We start from the raw sequence: 15,582 nt of genomic DNA, 5'->3' as shown, positions 1-15,582 counted from the left end.
TAAAGTGTCTTAGTAAGTTGTTGTCTTAGTAAGCCACCACAAACTGCCAGAGCAGCTTCAATGCACCTTGGCATAGATTAATTTGGCGTTTTGATGATTGTGGTGGAGATCGCTATTTAACACGTAGGTCCAAAATCCCCAAAAGGTGTTCAGTTCATTTTAAAGATGCCCACCAAGACGCTTCCGTTTCATTTACAGCCATAGGTATTGATGTTGTCCCATTAACATCCAGAAGACGTGATAGACAGAGAGTACTCAATCAAAAAGACAGCCGCTGGAATCACAAGCTCCAGGCCACTACCTTTCCAGGACTTAATGACTCTATAGACATGGTTTCGTTTATAGATGTATATATTGATTATTAGTATTTTAGCAGCTCCTATAGATATAGATTTTTGATTATTTTTGTACTGTTATTGTTTATATATGTGCATTGTTACCTGTCGATTTTCAGTGGATTTAGTAGTCTATTACACTGACCTCTGGTGGTGACAGGTCTATACTGTTCTCTGTACAAACTGATTTTCTGATCAGCTGTTAGTCGTTTTAACTCATTGCTACTCATTTGAATGTTTGCCTGAATTGCTTTCATTGTTATGCCCTGATGAAGACTGTGTGAGGCCGAAACATATTGGTGTAGTTTTAAAAATGTTTCTATATGAACTAGCCCTTCATTAAAGGCTTTTTATTCTAAGAAGAGTGCCTTGGACTTGCTGTATTCATTATTTTGTCGGTTTTTTCCCACAATTTTTTCCAAAGGGCACCTTTACAATACTTCTTTCGGCTTTACCCTTTCTAGAAGCGCCAAAGCCCTCTTCCTGTTCTTTTAGGTGTTCAGTTGGGTTGAGATCTGCTGACTGTGAAGGCCATAGCATATGATTCACACCATTTCCATACTCATAAAGCCATTCAGTGATTCCTCATGCATTGAGGATGGGGGCATTGTCATCCTGGAAGAGACCACTCCCATCAGGATAGACATGTTCATCATAGGATAAAGGTGATCACTCAGAATAACTTTGTATTGGTTTGCAGTTACCCTGCCCTCTAAGGGGACAAAGGGACCCAAACCATTCCAGGAAAATTCACCCCACAGCATTACAGAGCCACTGGACCCCCTCACTGTAGGGGTCAAGCATTCAGGCCTGTACCTTTCTCTTGGTGTATGCCACACATGCACTCGCCCACTTGTCGAGAATATGGTGAAGAGTTGCTCTTCTGTTTTTCCTTACATATCCCACTAATGCACAAGCATCACAGTCATTGAATGTGTACCTTTGACCATAATTTCTGACCCTGTTTACTGATGTCTTTCCCATAGATCTAAATGCAGAACTTTAGTCACTGTTCCTATTGAAACACTAGCCAGTTGAGCAGTCTTTGTGACTGCCTTCTATACAATTCCTGCCTTCAAACCCCCCTGTAATGAACCCTCTTCCAAAGTCATTTAGATATTTTCCTCCTGCCATTTTGATCCAAAATTGAGGTCAACTGGGCAGCTCAGCATTTTTATACGTGCCACAGAGCATGATAGGATGTTAATTCATTAATTGTATCATGCAGTACATCTGTGGAAGCATCTGCATTCGTTATGTTTCTCCACTCATTTATTCAGGTTTTTACTATAATTTGGCACCTGTCTATATATAGCCATGTGTGTTCTGATATTAAATATTAAAGAACTATATTTAAAAATACTACATACATTTTCCCTTAAAAATGAAAAGTGCAGAAGGATAAGCATGAAACAATGGTACTTATGAAATGCTAAAGAATCTAAAGCAATGCCTTTTATTAATTTTTTTCTTTAAAAAAGAAAATTTTACCAAAATGTTTACCAACTGTTGGCTTGCAAAGAATTGGTGAGCAGACATTATTGATTCATTTCTTTTACCATTTACAGTTTTCACAAGGCACTGGGGAAATGTGGGATATGTTTAAAAAGCTGGTTTGAAATAGCAACACTGATTGGCCCTCTTTCCGACCCTGATTTGACAGCACAAACCATGTGAACAGCAACTGCACTTGGAAGTGAAGAGCTGGATGCAGTTTGTGTCAGTAGTACAGCTGCATTGGGGCCAGAGCAGACCAGTTCAGAGGGGTACATGTCTATCACTTCTGCTAAAACCTAAACTGAAGCCGAGTCAAGCCTGATACCTTGTGAACTAATACAATATGTAATATAATTCAACTTTATGGCAATTCACCTCTGTATCAGTCTACTGCAGCTGTGTTCACCGCAGGGGCTGAATTTACCAGCAGCATGTTCACACAAATCCTGTGCTCAACTGTGCCTCCATCCTTAATGCTAAACCCGATATGAAGGTTCACAGGAATGTTGCTCCCATCACAGTTCAGAACATGTACACATTATAGGCATCCCCTAGTGGCCAAGATACAGTAGTGCAGGGAAGATGAAAGATTTAGTTCAGATGGAAGAGAGTAATGTCCGTGGTACATCTGCTGGACAGTTCGTTTTTCATAATTTCAAATGACACAATGATCAAAACCAATAAAAATGTCAAACCCTAAAATAACAGCAATGTATTTAAACACAAAAAAATAACCGAATGATAAGAAACACTTTTGACTGCCTAGGAAGGTAGATTATTGCGGGGGAGTAAGGTGCTTTGGCAGAGTGGGTCTATGGACATGTTGGTTTTTGGGGACTGGGTCTATGGGCATGTGAGTTTTTTGATGAGTGGGTTTATGGGGATGTGAGTTTTTGGGGTAGTAGGTCTATGGGGATGTGGGTTTTGGGGGCACTGGGTCTATGGGGACGTGGGTTTTTGGGTGAGTGGGTCTATGGGATGTTTGGTTTTTGGGGGAGTGGGTCTATTGGACATGGGTTTTTGGGGGAGTGGGTCTATGGGGATATGGGTTTTTGGGGGAGTAGGTCTATGAGATGTGGGTTTTTGGCGGAGTGGATCTATCAGACATGGGTTTTGGGGGAGTGGGTCTATGGGGACATGGGTTTTGGGGGAGTGGGTCTATGGGGATATGGGTTTTTGGGGGAGTAGGTCTATGAGATGTAGGTTTTTGGGGGAGTGGATCTATCAGACATGGGTTTTGGGGGAGTGGGTCTATGGGGACATGGGTTTTTGGGGGAGTCGGTCTATGGGGACATGGGTTTTTGGGGGAGTCGGTCTATGGGGACATGGGTTTTTGGGGGAGTCGGTCTATGGGGACATGGGTTTTTGGGGGAGTCGGTCTATGGGGACATGGGTTTTTGGGGGAGTCCGTCTATGGGATGTGGGTTTTTGGGGTCAATGGGGATGTGGGATTTTGGCAGAGCTGAAGCAGCTCGCAGCGCAGGTCCACTCTGATGGAGCTGCCGAGCAGGCGGCACAGCCTTCCCATGGTGCAGCCCACTAAGCCCTCCTTCATCCTCCACTTCTCCAGCATCTGGTACACCTTCTCATTCAGCCCATCCCGGTTGTAGTCGTGGTCGATGGTCTCCACCTCCGTCTCCGTCAGTCCCAGCTGCCGAGCGCAGGACTTCCACTGGGCCCCTATGTTCTTCCTGAGGAGGTCCAGGTGCTCCTCCCTCACCGGACAGTCCTCTGGGTGCAGTAAAACACAGCACTATGTCACCGCCGACCAGCAGGCACCAACCGACACCTTTTAAAGTCACACTGTTACTGCTAAGCAGGTGTGGTCTTGGTTAGTACTTGGATAGGCGGCCACCACAAAAAACGAACAGAGGTTGTGTGTGCTTACCGTACAGCAGTAGAAGGTCATTGTACAAGCTGTTGCTGCTCTGCTGGTAGCTGCCAGATCCTAAATCCTGGCTCCGAAGACTCATGCGGTTATTGTTACCGATCTGAATCCCGCTGGCGTTGTGTATGAACAGGCTTCCTAGGGGAAAGAGGACAGAGACAGACACCTCTGCCGTTTGACTCCACATAAAATGCTTTATGAGGTGCTGCAACATGGGCTCAGAAATCCAGTGTCTTCAAATCCCAAATGAACTTGATACAGTAACTGTACTCTTTAAATCAAACTAAAAAATGATGCCATTTAAAACCATTCCAAATGCATTATTTAGTAGTTTTAAAAGTGATCTGTATTTGGTAATGTTAAGTTGGTCTTTAGGCAGGTAACTGTGAACTTTTTTCAGTCAAAGTCCTCATAAAATGAATCCTGGGTGTTCATAAAGTATATTCTCATGGGTTTTGTTAAGGCATATTTACCTTCAGGTTTCACAAATTGTTTATCTGGGTCGTTGTAATGCAGTTATATGAGCTGGGGCAAAGAAACTGACTTTTAATGCAAAATTAGCAAATGTTGGAAGACTTGCAGCTAGATTCTCACTTGGTTGAGCTCTAAGGTTATGATGAGAATGTTCCCCAAGCAGTCTTAGAGTATATTAATTGTTCCAAAGGAAAGCTCTGTGAAAAGAACATTCTCAGTGCATTGCATACATTGCGAACTCCAGGTAAAACGAAAATGAAAACCCCTCGCAATTCAAATCAATATGGAAGTTCAAGAATGTTCGACTTGTAACATTCAAGGGATATCCAGCATGAGAAGGTTCTGGAAGCCAAAAATTGTTAGGTGGTTGGTATTGATGGAATGAAAATGACTGCGATTTTGAGGCAGTGTCTTATAAGAACTATTTGGGTCTGGCGACTGGAGTATCATAGCATCTGGGCCTAAAAGTGGTATATTAGCAGCTACCTTAGTCTGAAGACAATGTCTTATAAGAATGCCCTGGGTGAGGAGGGAGTATGTTAGCAGAATTACCTGTGTCTTGAGATGGCATCTTAGCAGACATGCTGTGGTATTTTCCAGCTGTGACATCAGACTCTGGTGTGGGATTGGCCGGGTTGGAGTAGAGGCGGTGGAATTGCTGATAGTGGTTCATCGAAATGGGGCTTACTCCCGCACCAGGGACGGGGCTTATGGGCGAGGCCTTGTAGTTGGAACTGGACAGCGTGCTGTACGAGTCGATCGGCGGGACGGGCTCATCCTTGTTCCAGGACTGGACCGAGGACTCCTGGAGCGGGACGCCCCTCTCCAGGGGGCCGTTCCAGAACGGTGCGGCGTTCAAGGGAGATGCGGCGTTCAAGGGAGATGCGGCGTAGGGGGCGGGGCTTTGGTGGGACGTCGGGGAGGGGTGCTCCAGGCAGCTGTAGCTGCCGTGCTGGTGGTAGCCCAGCTCCTGCTCCAGTTTGAGCTTCAGGCTGCTGTCTTCGATGGGGCCGGCGTCGGTCTGCAGGGGATCCTCCCTGCCGGGCTCCGAGAGCCGAAGGTCCTCGATGCTGGCCTCGATGGGCATGCTGTCCGAGCTCCGCAGCGGCGCTGGAGAATCTTACAGCCAAATAGCCAAATGAACAACCATACGAATACTGCACCCACAACACTGCATCAGATGGTCAATAATAAATAGTATATCATCAAGATTCACAATATATTGGCAAATATACAAATTATTGCTGCTTTTAGATTTTGAAATATAAATAGACATATACATTTTTTTTATGCACTGCTGTGAAACATATGGATCATATTTTAAAATAAATTTACATATAAATATTGCAGTACATTGATCAGAAAAGATGTTGCTAAGACACTGTTTCCACACCCAGATACCTGTATATGTCCTATCCAGGGACATGGATTTCATAATTTCCAAATAGTGGTTGGGCCCTTCGTACGTCACCTGCAGGTCAGTAAGTAAAGAATCAGATCTGGGGCCCTGGTAAATGTGAATACATCAGGTATAACTGTGCAAACAGCTAAGTAGTGATAGTTGTTTGGCTTACAATACTAACTATTTAACTCCAGCCAAGGACTTCATTTGTGCTAGACATTTCATTTAAAAGGTAAGTCGGTTCCATAGCATTTACCATGAGCTGTGAAATATCTTGCTCCACATCTTTTTCCAAATTGTCCCTGTAGAAGGGCTGGAACGAACTGTAGCTCTCTGTACAAAGACAGCATAATAGATTTACACCAGTCACACGAGCAAAATTCCACCATGCACACAAGGCGGGAGGAGAGCAGGGACTACCAGAGGGAAAAGATCCCTGTAAAAATGTGTAAATAAGCGTTTGTTTGAGTAAGACAAAATAAACGTACACACATGCGTACGTAGATATACACACGGACACACCACAGGCACATGCATATCAGTGCACGTGATCCACACACCCATCCACTACACATCCACATTTGCAAAAGTGTAATTTTTTCATAGCAAAGAATGCAATAAAGTGCGTATATGTATGTATAAATATATTGGTTTGCATATTTTTTGTGACAGAATTTTGTGTCAACAGGTAGGCTGAATCTGGGCGCAAGTTTACAACTTTACAAAACCTATGACCAATCAATGGTGTCGAAGGAACACTTAAAAGTTCTTGACCAATCGGTACACAAAGTGACCACATTACATAGTCAATGACTATGCAGAGGGGGCGCACCGTCACTGTCCACACAGAGTAGGAGTCACTCACCCGCAAAGGTTGGCCGCTGCTTAGGGTTGTGGTTCCAGCAGTTCTTCATTAACGCTTTCATCTCCTCAGGCGTTTCAGAAGGAATGGCCGTTTCATCCGGGCGGTCACCGTTACGCACACACTGACATACGTGGTCGTCATTCCGGGCATCTGAAAACAGCGAATCAGGAGAGGCAAACTCAACCTCCGTCAAAACCCTTACCATCTGCGTAGTATCTGTGGAGTGTTACCGTGGTGACTGAGAATGATGGACAGCGGTGAGGCCTTTCAATCTACACGGCAGCCGCTGAAACTGCTCTTCGCTCCTGTTTAAAATGGCCGCCCGCTAGACGAGCGTCGATCCCTGGTCAAAACGAGCGCTGCGGACGGCCGGGCGCTCACTCTCGTACGGCTCCTTGTTGGCGAGGATGACCCAGACGACGATAGCGAAGCTGTAGACGTCGGACTTCTCGGAGGAGCGCGTGTTGATGCTGTCCAGGTGCTCGGGAGCCATGTAGAAGAGTGTTCCCGCCGTGCAGGCGCTGCTCCGCCCCCCCTTCCGGCTCTTCCGTCGGGACGCCTCCTTAGTCAGCCGGCTCCAGGTCTGATAGGTGGCCAGACCCAGGTCTGCTATCTGAACACAGACGCACACCCGCGCGCACTTTTAATCACTCGTGCCAAATGAAGAATTTCCACACTGATACATGTGCACATTGGGAAATGAATACCTTGATGTGGAAGTCCTTGTCTACCAGAATGTTCTCTGGTTTCAGGTCCTTGTGAATGACATCTTTCTTGGTTAAATACACCATTCCCTCCAGGATCTCCAGAATAATCCTCCCCTTGATGGATAGTGGTACGCTTACAGGCGCCTAGCAGGGTGACAGAGAACAAGAAAAACAATGAAATAAAAGCTTCTCTCTTTCCACCAATTGGAATGGACCGTGGCAAGATTTTCTGAACAGGATGTTATGAAAGAAGAAATCCCAATTCATGTTTGTGTAATACCATTAAGACTGGGACAATCACCACCACATCTCTGATCACAAACCATCTGTGAATGTGTTCAAAATGTACCTTGTACCAAATGTATTTTTGGTCTGGGAGAGAGACAGAGGGAGAGAAAGAGGTCATGGTAAGTACAGTATAGCAGTAGTGAAATGAAACGCATTATTTGTTCAACCAAATAAAGATGACTTTTCTGGTGACAGCCTGGGGAAACAATGCAGGTGGGGGGTGGGGGGGGGGGGGGGTAATGGAAGTGTCAAATAGAATTTAGAAGGAAGCCTATTCATGCATAATAAACTAATTTTCACACCATGCTCATGACTCCTCAGAGGCAGTATACTGAGAGCTCTGGGGCACCTCTTTGCGTATAATTTAAGGCTGACAAGTGGTTGACTTATGCCCAGCGACATGCTGGGTCTAGAAGCACACACACACACACACACACAGGACAGTGCATTGTGGGTCTCTTACATCCTGCAGCAAAGAGAGCAGGTTGCCCTTGGGGATCAGTTCCATCACTAGCGAGTACGCCCCATTCTCCAAAATCATCCCCAGCAGCTTGACGATGCGCTCGTGGTTCAGCTTGAGCATCAGGGTGCCCTCCTTCACCAGCGACCGCCTGTTTCCCCTGGGGGAGCGGACAGACAGCCACCCATTAGGACCACGAGCTTAAGTGTTATGAATTAAATCTGGCCTGTATTCAATCAACATTAAATGTTGATTAATCAAATTACTTAGTTATAATAAGACATCACTTATGCCCCCTTTTCTAATTGTCCTGTCCATCCAAAAACTAGCTAACAGTCTAAATGTTATTTTTGTATGGTCACAAAATCAGGTGTTTCTTTTAGATCACCTAGTAATTTTATCAGCTAAAAGAAAAGAGCAGTTCATTAGACTCTGGTGCTAAACTGTGTGGTTTAGCCTCCAAGGTTAAATGAGGTCTCAGAGATAACATCGAATCGTCACAGGAAGAAGTAAATGATGGTAAACTGAAGATAGAGTTCCCTGAAGCAAAGAAGCACCTTAAAAACAGCCAATGCCTGTGAAAATATATGGACTCCAATGAAAATTTGCCCCTCTGACATCCCCATCTGTATTACTGGAAGGGGAAGTATCGACAACCGGTCCTTTCTAAATGTGGGTGTCAACATGTCTCCTGTGACTACTTCAGTGCCATTAGACTGTATAATGCTAACATTATTTTCGGAAATATACTAATTAAATGCAAGTGTAAGAAGAATAAGAAGAAAGTACAAAAACAGGGTTTTATAATAAGTGATTTCCTAATTTGCAAATACATTTATAACACAGAACTTTAATTGCGTTTCAATTTAAAGTTAAATAAATCTAATGAATATCTAAATATTTTGACCATGATGCTGAATAGCGTGGCTTCACTTTGTCTCGGGATTCAGAAATCAGCCGGGCGGAACAGGTAGTTCCGGGTGGGAAGATGTCTTGAGGCGCAAGCGCTTCCCTGGGTTTGGCGGAGACTCACTCGTTCAACGTGGGTCCGGTGAACACCGTCTTAAGGACCACCTGGCCGTGCGTCCTGTGGTAACACAGGAACACTTCGCCGAAGCCGCCGCACTCCAGGGGCTCCCTCTTGATGAGGTCGGCGGAGTTCATGAAAATGGATTGCGGCGATGCGGCCATGGCTGTCCACGAGGTCCTCCACCACAGACCTACGGGGAAAGCAGATCTCGCTAGTGTATGGCAAGCCATTTTTTACATTACATTACAGGCATTTAGCAGACGCTCTTATCCAGAGCGACTTACACAACTTTTACATAGCATTTTTTTTTTTACATTGTATCCATTTATACAGCTGGATATATACTGAAGCAATTCCGGTTAAGTACCTTGCTCAAGGGTACAACGGCAGTGTCCTTACCCTGGAATCGAACCTACGACCTTTCGGTTACAAGCCCAGTTCCTTACCCACTGTGCTACACTCCGTCCGTCCATTTTGACATTTAATCGAACCACACTCCTATCTGTAATTACATTTTAGATATCCATAATAGCATTTCTCCTAGTCATAATTGTATTCTCACTAGTCAGAATGGTAATTAAAGATATAACATTCTTACTAGTAGAAATTGTATTTCAAGATATCTACAACTTTGATTGTACTAGTCAAAAATAAATTTAAGATATCTAAAAATCCTTAAAAAGTATAAGTGGCTGATTTAACATTTAATAGCTAGACTGGATATATATTGCAGATATCTGTAATTTAATTCTTCCTAGTCAATTACAGATATCTGCAATACATATCCAGTCTAGCTATTAAATGTTAAAATGGCTTGCCATAGCTAGTATCTCCCGCTCTCGTTAAAGACCGGCTAATGGCAAAAGCAAGCATTAAAATTGCATCTGCTGATGCTGACAGCAAGGGAAACTCCCAGCGCTGTACGTCATTTTGGTTCATTTTTAAAACAAGGAAGCTGCCAGCACACGCTTGTTTCAATTGTTGAGCAATGTGTTGGGCCAGGCTCTACACATTAGTTCTTTTTTCTTCTTCTTCTTTTCTTGGCATAGGGGGCTATGAACACCACTGCACCACATTTTGTTCTTATGAATGACAAAAATGCTTATTATACAAGGCTAATTAAAATGGCTTCTGAGCAGACAGTCTTCCCTTTGGTGGAAGTTTCCATAGGTGACACAAGAGAGCTGAACATCACAGTAACTTCCAATATGGACAGTTCCACATTTAGGACAGACTGTGACCTACTATACAGAACAGATAGGATGATGTAAGCAAATTAGCTATTTAAACGAATGGAGCCTCCAACTTTCTGTTTTCTGGCACATGTCTGAGGAAATAGGCCTACCCCTTTGCATAGCCCTATTTAGTTTTCAGTTGAAAAATTGAAGCAAAAAGAAATGAGGTGCATGCACAAGGACGTTGGACATGTATCCTGAAAGTAACTTATTTAGAAAAAAAATAGTATACAAGCTAACTTTTACATCTTATGCCTAAAGCCTCAATTGAGGGGGTCTTTGAATTTGCCTGTTAAGATCTTCAAAGATCTTTCAAAGATTCAAAGAACATTCTTCGTCAGGGAAACTGCACTGGTTCTAACTGCAAAGAAAGAAAAGGTTTATGAATGAATGAATGAATGAATGAATGAATGAATGAATGAATGAATGGAAAGGTTTCCTTAACCGTCGACGCTTACGTTTAGACGCAAGGCAGTTCAGAACAAGACATACGTCCCTGTTTTATTACAAGGACTTTCGATGCGGAAATGCTATTTCCTACAAATTATTAATGACATTTGATTTTTTGATGCCTGGCCATAGGGCAACGAGCAGTGTTCGAATTACGGGGGGGATTGGGGGGTCTGATGTAAATATGTAATATATTTACAATTACAGGTAAGAAGGATATATAAATGTTTCGACTCCCCCGACCGGTTGTTTTACCTCTTTTGGGGGGTCCAAGTCTTAATTATGGGCGTCAACCCCCCCCCCCCCCCCCAAACCCCGCCGTAATTCGAATACGATACAATTTAAAGGTAAGCGTAAAGCACGTTTAAGCGTAAAGATTTCGGGACACGTCATACAAACACCACAAAACTGAGTAATGTCATCTGAATGAATTTAACAATATCTAAACTTTTACTTTCTATCCAAAGTTTCTGACTGATCAACAGCAGTAGCTACTTTGTTTTCCTATAGTAGCCTAAAACATACAAATAAAAGCAAAATAATAATACTCATTCTTCTATAAAATAAATGCTGAATACAACAGATCGTAATTCAGACAACATAACACACACTCACAGCCGTAAAACAAATGAGACTTATCTTCCTCTGCCACGGTGCAAATGAAGTACCCACAGTTATGGGGTAGCTACTGTGCACACACCCCTAGCGAACTGTAAAGAAGCGCCTTTTCAAGTACTTTTTCTTACGCTGTGAGATAAATTCTGCTACGAAACTAATATAGCCATGGTACTAAGCGATGTAACAGCGAAGTTTCAATAAAATACCTTTTATAAAAAGTTTTTTTTAAGTTACCTTTTTCACATAACACCGTCCTTCTGAACTTCTAGACACTTCCTGAAAACCCGTGTCCAGTCGAAACTGAAAGTAAACTAACGTAGTAGAAAAATACCAGAGCATTTCTGTAAACTAAAGGCTCATGCAATCGAAACCAGAGTCACGGATTTATTCCAAGAATGTATGCTGTCACGGTTATGATTGTGACTGTGGTACAGTTAGACTTCTTAACATCGATCATCACCATCATAATACACGTCTATTTATGTTTTTTTTTAGGCATTTTTGTTTGGATAAAGCAAATGTATGGTACAGTTAGTTCATTTTCAACACAAAGTGTAAAACTTTGTGTTCAGATGTGGAAGCTTGTGCCTAATTCTCTGAGAAGAAAATCGACCTTATCTTCTGCACACCCACAGACATCTAAAACTGTGGTGTACAGAGCCAAATCAAAAAAAAAAAAAAAAAAAAACGTGTTTGTGTATGTGTATGCAAAAAAATTAAAAAACATATTTGATTCAATTATTCTTCAATCAGTCATTTCATAAGTCTTCTTCAGTTATAAAGGCAGATTATTATGTAAACACATTGTAATTAAATATTACCTTGAGCGAGCACATTTAACAGGACTTATACTGTACAACAGCATATATGCCCATGTTCTCCATATTTCTACAATTATCAGATTTTCCCCATTTGATGTACAAACGGCATGTACTGTCATCACTTTAGAGCTGGACGTTAATATGAACCCCTCTCCCTCAACTCATAGCTCTCTCTCATTATCACACTCTATCTGTTGCCAGGTGAAATTGAGAATCTAAGCACACTCAATTAATTCTTGCAGGGACACAGAGGCCTACAGAAGTGCACTTTAACTGCATGTGAATTGGTTGACTACAAATATAAACTTGTGGAGTACAAATCAAGATTTCTTCATCCCAAACATTATGGAGGTCATTGTATGTGTGTCATGATGTTGCCATTCAACCCATGACCATCTTTGCAGGTAACTGCTCTATCACCCTTCCTAAAACTCACCAGCAGGGGGAGTCCTAAGTAAAGCACATGCTTTTGCACGCTTGCTGTTTTGGAACAGTAAGAGGTGAATCCCCTCCCTTAACATATTTGATTCAATTATTCTTCAATCAGTCATTTCATAAGTCTTCTCCAGTTATAAAGGCAGATTATTATGTAAACACATTGTAATTAAGTATTACCTTGAGCGAGCACATTTAACAGGACTTATGCTGTACAACAGCATATATGCCCATGTTTTCCATATTACTACAACTATCAGATTTTACCCATTTGATGTACAAACGGCATGTACTGATATCACTGTAGAGCTGGACGTTAATATGAACCCCTCTCCCTCAACCCATAGCTCTCTCTCTCTCATTATCACACTCTATCTGTTGCCAGGTGAAATTGAGAATCCAAGTACACTCAATTAATTCTTGCAGGGACACAGAGGCCTACAGAAGTGCACTTTAACTGCATGTGAATTGGTTGACTACAAATATAAACTTGTGGAGTACAAATCAAGATTTCTTCATCCCAAACATTATGGAGGTCATTGTATGTGTGTCATGATGTCGCCATTCAACCCATGACCAGGTAACTGCTCTGTCACCCTTCCTAAAACTCACCAGCAGGGGGAGTCCTAAGTAAGGCACATGCTTTTGCACCCTTGTTGTTTTGGAACAGTAAAAGGTGAATCCCCTCCCCTTTGCTTGCGGAAGCCACTTGTACTCAAAAACTTTGCTTCCTTTCCTACCTGCGGCATTTCCGAGCGCGCCACCACACGATGACACTTTTCAGAATCATTTCCGACATATGCAGCGTGCGACAACCTCTCCTTCGTAACCCGGCAACTTCCCACACCCGCTCCCAGCTTCCTGCCAGACGCCCACTGCACAGAGCGCACCCGCGCTCGAATTCCCCCACCTCCTGTACAACACAGTATTGAGCCCGCAGATACTGACTCTCTGACGGGGGGGGGGGGGGTGGGCGGGTGGCAGGCTTGTGTTGTTCCTCGGGGGGCTGGTGTTATTTCTGCCTGACCTCCTTTAAGGTTGGCCACACAAGCATCCGTTTAACCATCTATCTAGTGTGTGCCTTCCTCTTATGGTCGTGGTTTATGTGAAACTCAAAGGAAGCAGCAGTATGTTTACCAGGAAATCCATTAGGCTAACATGGTATTTTCCTGAAGACCAACTAGATTAACAATCAATAAGTCAACAGGTGAACTCCACTTTAATTCACATACAAGTAAACTCCAGTTTAATTCACATACAGGTGAACTTCATTTTAATTCACATACAGCCAAACTCTACCTTAATTCACATACAGGTGGACTCCACTTTAATTCACATACAGGTGGGCTACTACTGATTGCAACCCCACAATTATTTTTGGTGGAAAATATGAAATAAAATACAAAGAAAAAGAGAGAATAAATGCAACACAAAACATGGGTAAAGGAAATTGATTTCCTTTTTAATTTTTTTTATTCATTTTTCATTCATATTCATTATGCTTCCTTTTTGTCATCTGCCATACACTGAAGTGAACATCATCTTGACTAAGAAAAGAAACACATAGTTTTTGAAACAATATTGGGGCTGACTTTCAACTTTTTTTTCCCTCAGAAGATGTGAACAAAACAATATCTTTAATTTACTGGCAGTATGACTAAACGAGATTACAAGTAAAAAAAAAAAAAGAGATCACTCATTGATAAAATTTCAGGCCGTCTGCCTTACAAGGCTGGGAAACCACCGTTTCGGAATGTTTTTCAGTGACATGCAAACATCACGGCTGCAAACTGCGCTTGAATGCTGCTGCTGATTTCTGGAAACGCCCCCTTCTGTTTACTTGTGTGTGCACTGCCACAAAGTGAAAATTATTGCTAAAAATAGAGCACCATAATGGAAGTCTATGAAACAAAGAGTGACTAGAAATGGCTTACTGTACATGCACAAGAATAACCACACACACCTTTTCACATTACACAAGCATCAAAGAAAATCCTCACATTGCCAGGTAATATGTTGTTATGACTGTGTCTGCTTTGCTAGATTAGACATGTAGCTGAAAATCTTTTCAAGCCTTGAACAGAAAAGCATATTTCACTTCATTTAAAGAGAGATAAAAAGAAAATCCATAAAAGAACAATTAGTCTTTTTTTTTTTTTTGAAAATTTGATTTGGAAGCAAACATATCGTGTGTTCTGACACTAAGTATAATATGTATTTATATATCATTTTTCCATGAGCCTTGCTTTAAATCAGAGTTAACATTTTCAGACAACATCTGTCTTGTTACGTGGAAAAAAAGAAGGCAATGGTGACACTGCTTAGAAAACAGGATATACATTTGAAAAAGTGCAACCCCAGAAACACGCAAGATTTACGGGTAAGACAGGTTTAGTTTTTGATGTTTGTGCTTGCTCATGTCGGTCTCGATTGAACAAGAGCTAAGTCTGCTAAATTTATTTGTGATAGAGTGGTGATAGCCGTTCAGGAAATATGTGTGTGGGCTACTTTGGTACAGTTCAAAGGGACAAAACCAAAAACCTTTTTGTCCTTATGACTCAGAAGTGGCTGGTGTAGCACATGTTTTGGGGGAGAGTGCACACTTTTGTGGCGCTCGTGCTGTGTTCTCTTGAATTGGCAGAGGACAGAATGCAAGTATGATTGGCCAATACAAAATATTATGCTCTCTGCATTCCACTGCAGTCCACAAATGGAATTTTGTTTAATGTCAGGTTAATCATATTTCTTGCCATTTATATCCTGATGGACTGAGTAGCCAGCAACATATTTCCAAACTGACCCAATATGCAGGATCTGTATATTAAAAATATACCTTTTGGGACCCATGAAAATATCTCGCATTGGGCCCCACCACTGCAAACCACTCCATCCCTGCATAATTACTCTGCAATTTATTGACAGCCCCTGTCAGTCTGGGGTAGGGTTGCAAGATATTGAATTTATCAAAACCAGACAACATGCAGACCTGGAAACATAATAACAGACGACATGGGGACCTGTGAGGACCGGGGAATTTTTTCAATCACTTACTCAGGCAGGACATATTGTCCGGTCAG

At 42.4% G+C, this 15,582-nt stretch overlaps 1 protein-coding gene across 4 annotated transcripts; it reads right to left on the bottom strand.

Moving 5' to 3' along the window:
• Positions 1 to 1,754: 1,754 nt before the first annotated feature.
• Positions 1,755 to 11,553, bottom strand: ripk1l (receptor (TNFRSF)-interacting serine-threonine kinase 1, like). Of its 4 annotated transcripts, none has more exons than XM_035430895.1 (11): positions 11,484 to 11,553; positions 8,950 to 9,136; positions 7,920 to 8,076; positions 7,169 to 7,312; positions 6,843 to 7,074; positions 6,462 to 6,611; positions 5,853 to 5,929; positions 5,596 to 5,665; positions 4,747 to 5,313; positions 3,721 to 3,858; positions 1,755 to 3,563 (listed from the first exon to the last, which is right to left on the bottom strand). In XM_035430895.1, the coding sequence occupies exons 2-11, from the start codon at positions 9,105 to 9,107 to the stop codon at positions 3,244 to 3,246; spliced, it is 2,013 nt and encodes a 670-aa protein (XP_035286786.1). In that variant the 5' UTR covers positions 9,108 to 9,136; positions 11,484 to 11,553; the 3' UTR covers positions 1,755 to 3,243. The 4 variants fall into 4 exon arrangements, with proteins under 4 accessions (XP_035286786.1, XP_035286784.1, XP_035286785.1 ...); XM_035430893.1 differs by lacking the exon at positions 11,484 to 11,553 and adding an exon at positions 10,096 to 10,842; XM_035430894.1 differs by lacking the exon at positions 11,484 to 11,553 and adding an exon at positions 9,420 to 10,087 and having other exon boundaries at positions 8,950 to 9,176.
• Between the last annotated feature and the right edge of the window lie 4,029 nt (positions 11,554 to 15,582).

Source organism: Anguilla anguilla, chromosome 8 (assembly GCF_013347855.1).
Source record: "Anguilla anguilla isolate fAngAng1 chromosome 8, fAngAng1.pri, whole genome shotgun sequence".
Lineage (NCBI taxonomy): Eukaryota > Metazoa > Chordata > Actinopteri > Anguilliformes > Anguillidae > Anguilla > Anguilla anguilla.
Note: the sequence above shows the minus strand (reverse complement) of the source record. Positions and strands in the feature narration are given on the sequence as shown.

What these genes read in the sequence shown, in the direction of transcription:
- ripk1l (XM_035430893.1), bottom strand. Translation starts at nt 10,138, where the DNA reads ATGTTCAGCTCTCTTGTGTCACCTATGGAAACTTCCACCAAAG. An exon ending in CAACAAGGAGCCGTACGAGA is followed by an intron (nt 6,612 to 6,842) that starts GTGAGCGCCCGG and finishes CGCTGTTTTCAG; the next exon opens with ATGCCCGGAATGACGACCAC. An exon ending in AAGATATTTCACAGCTCATG is followed by an intron (nt 5,666 to 5,852) that starts GTAAATGCTATG and finishes ACTGACCTGCAG; the next exon opens with GTGACGTACGAAGGGCCCAA.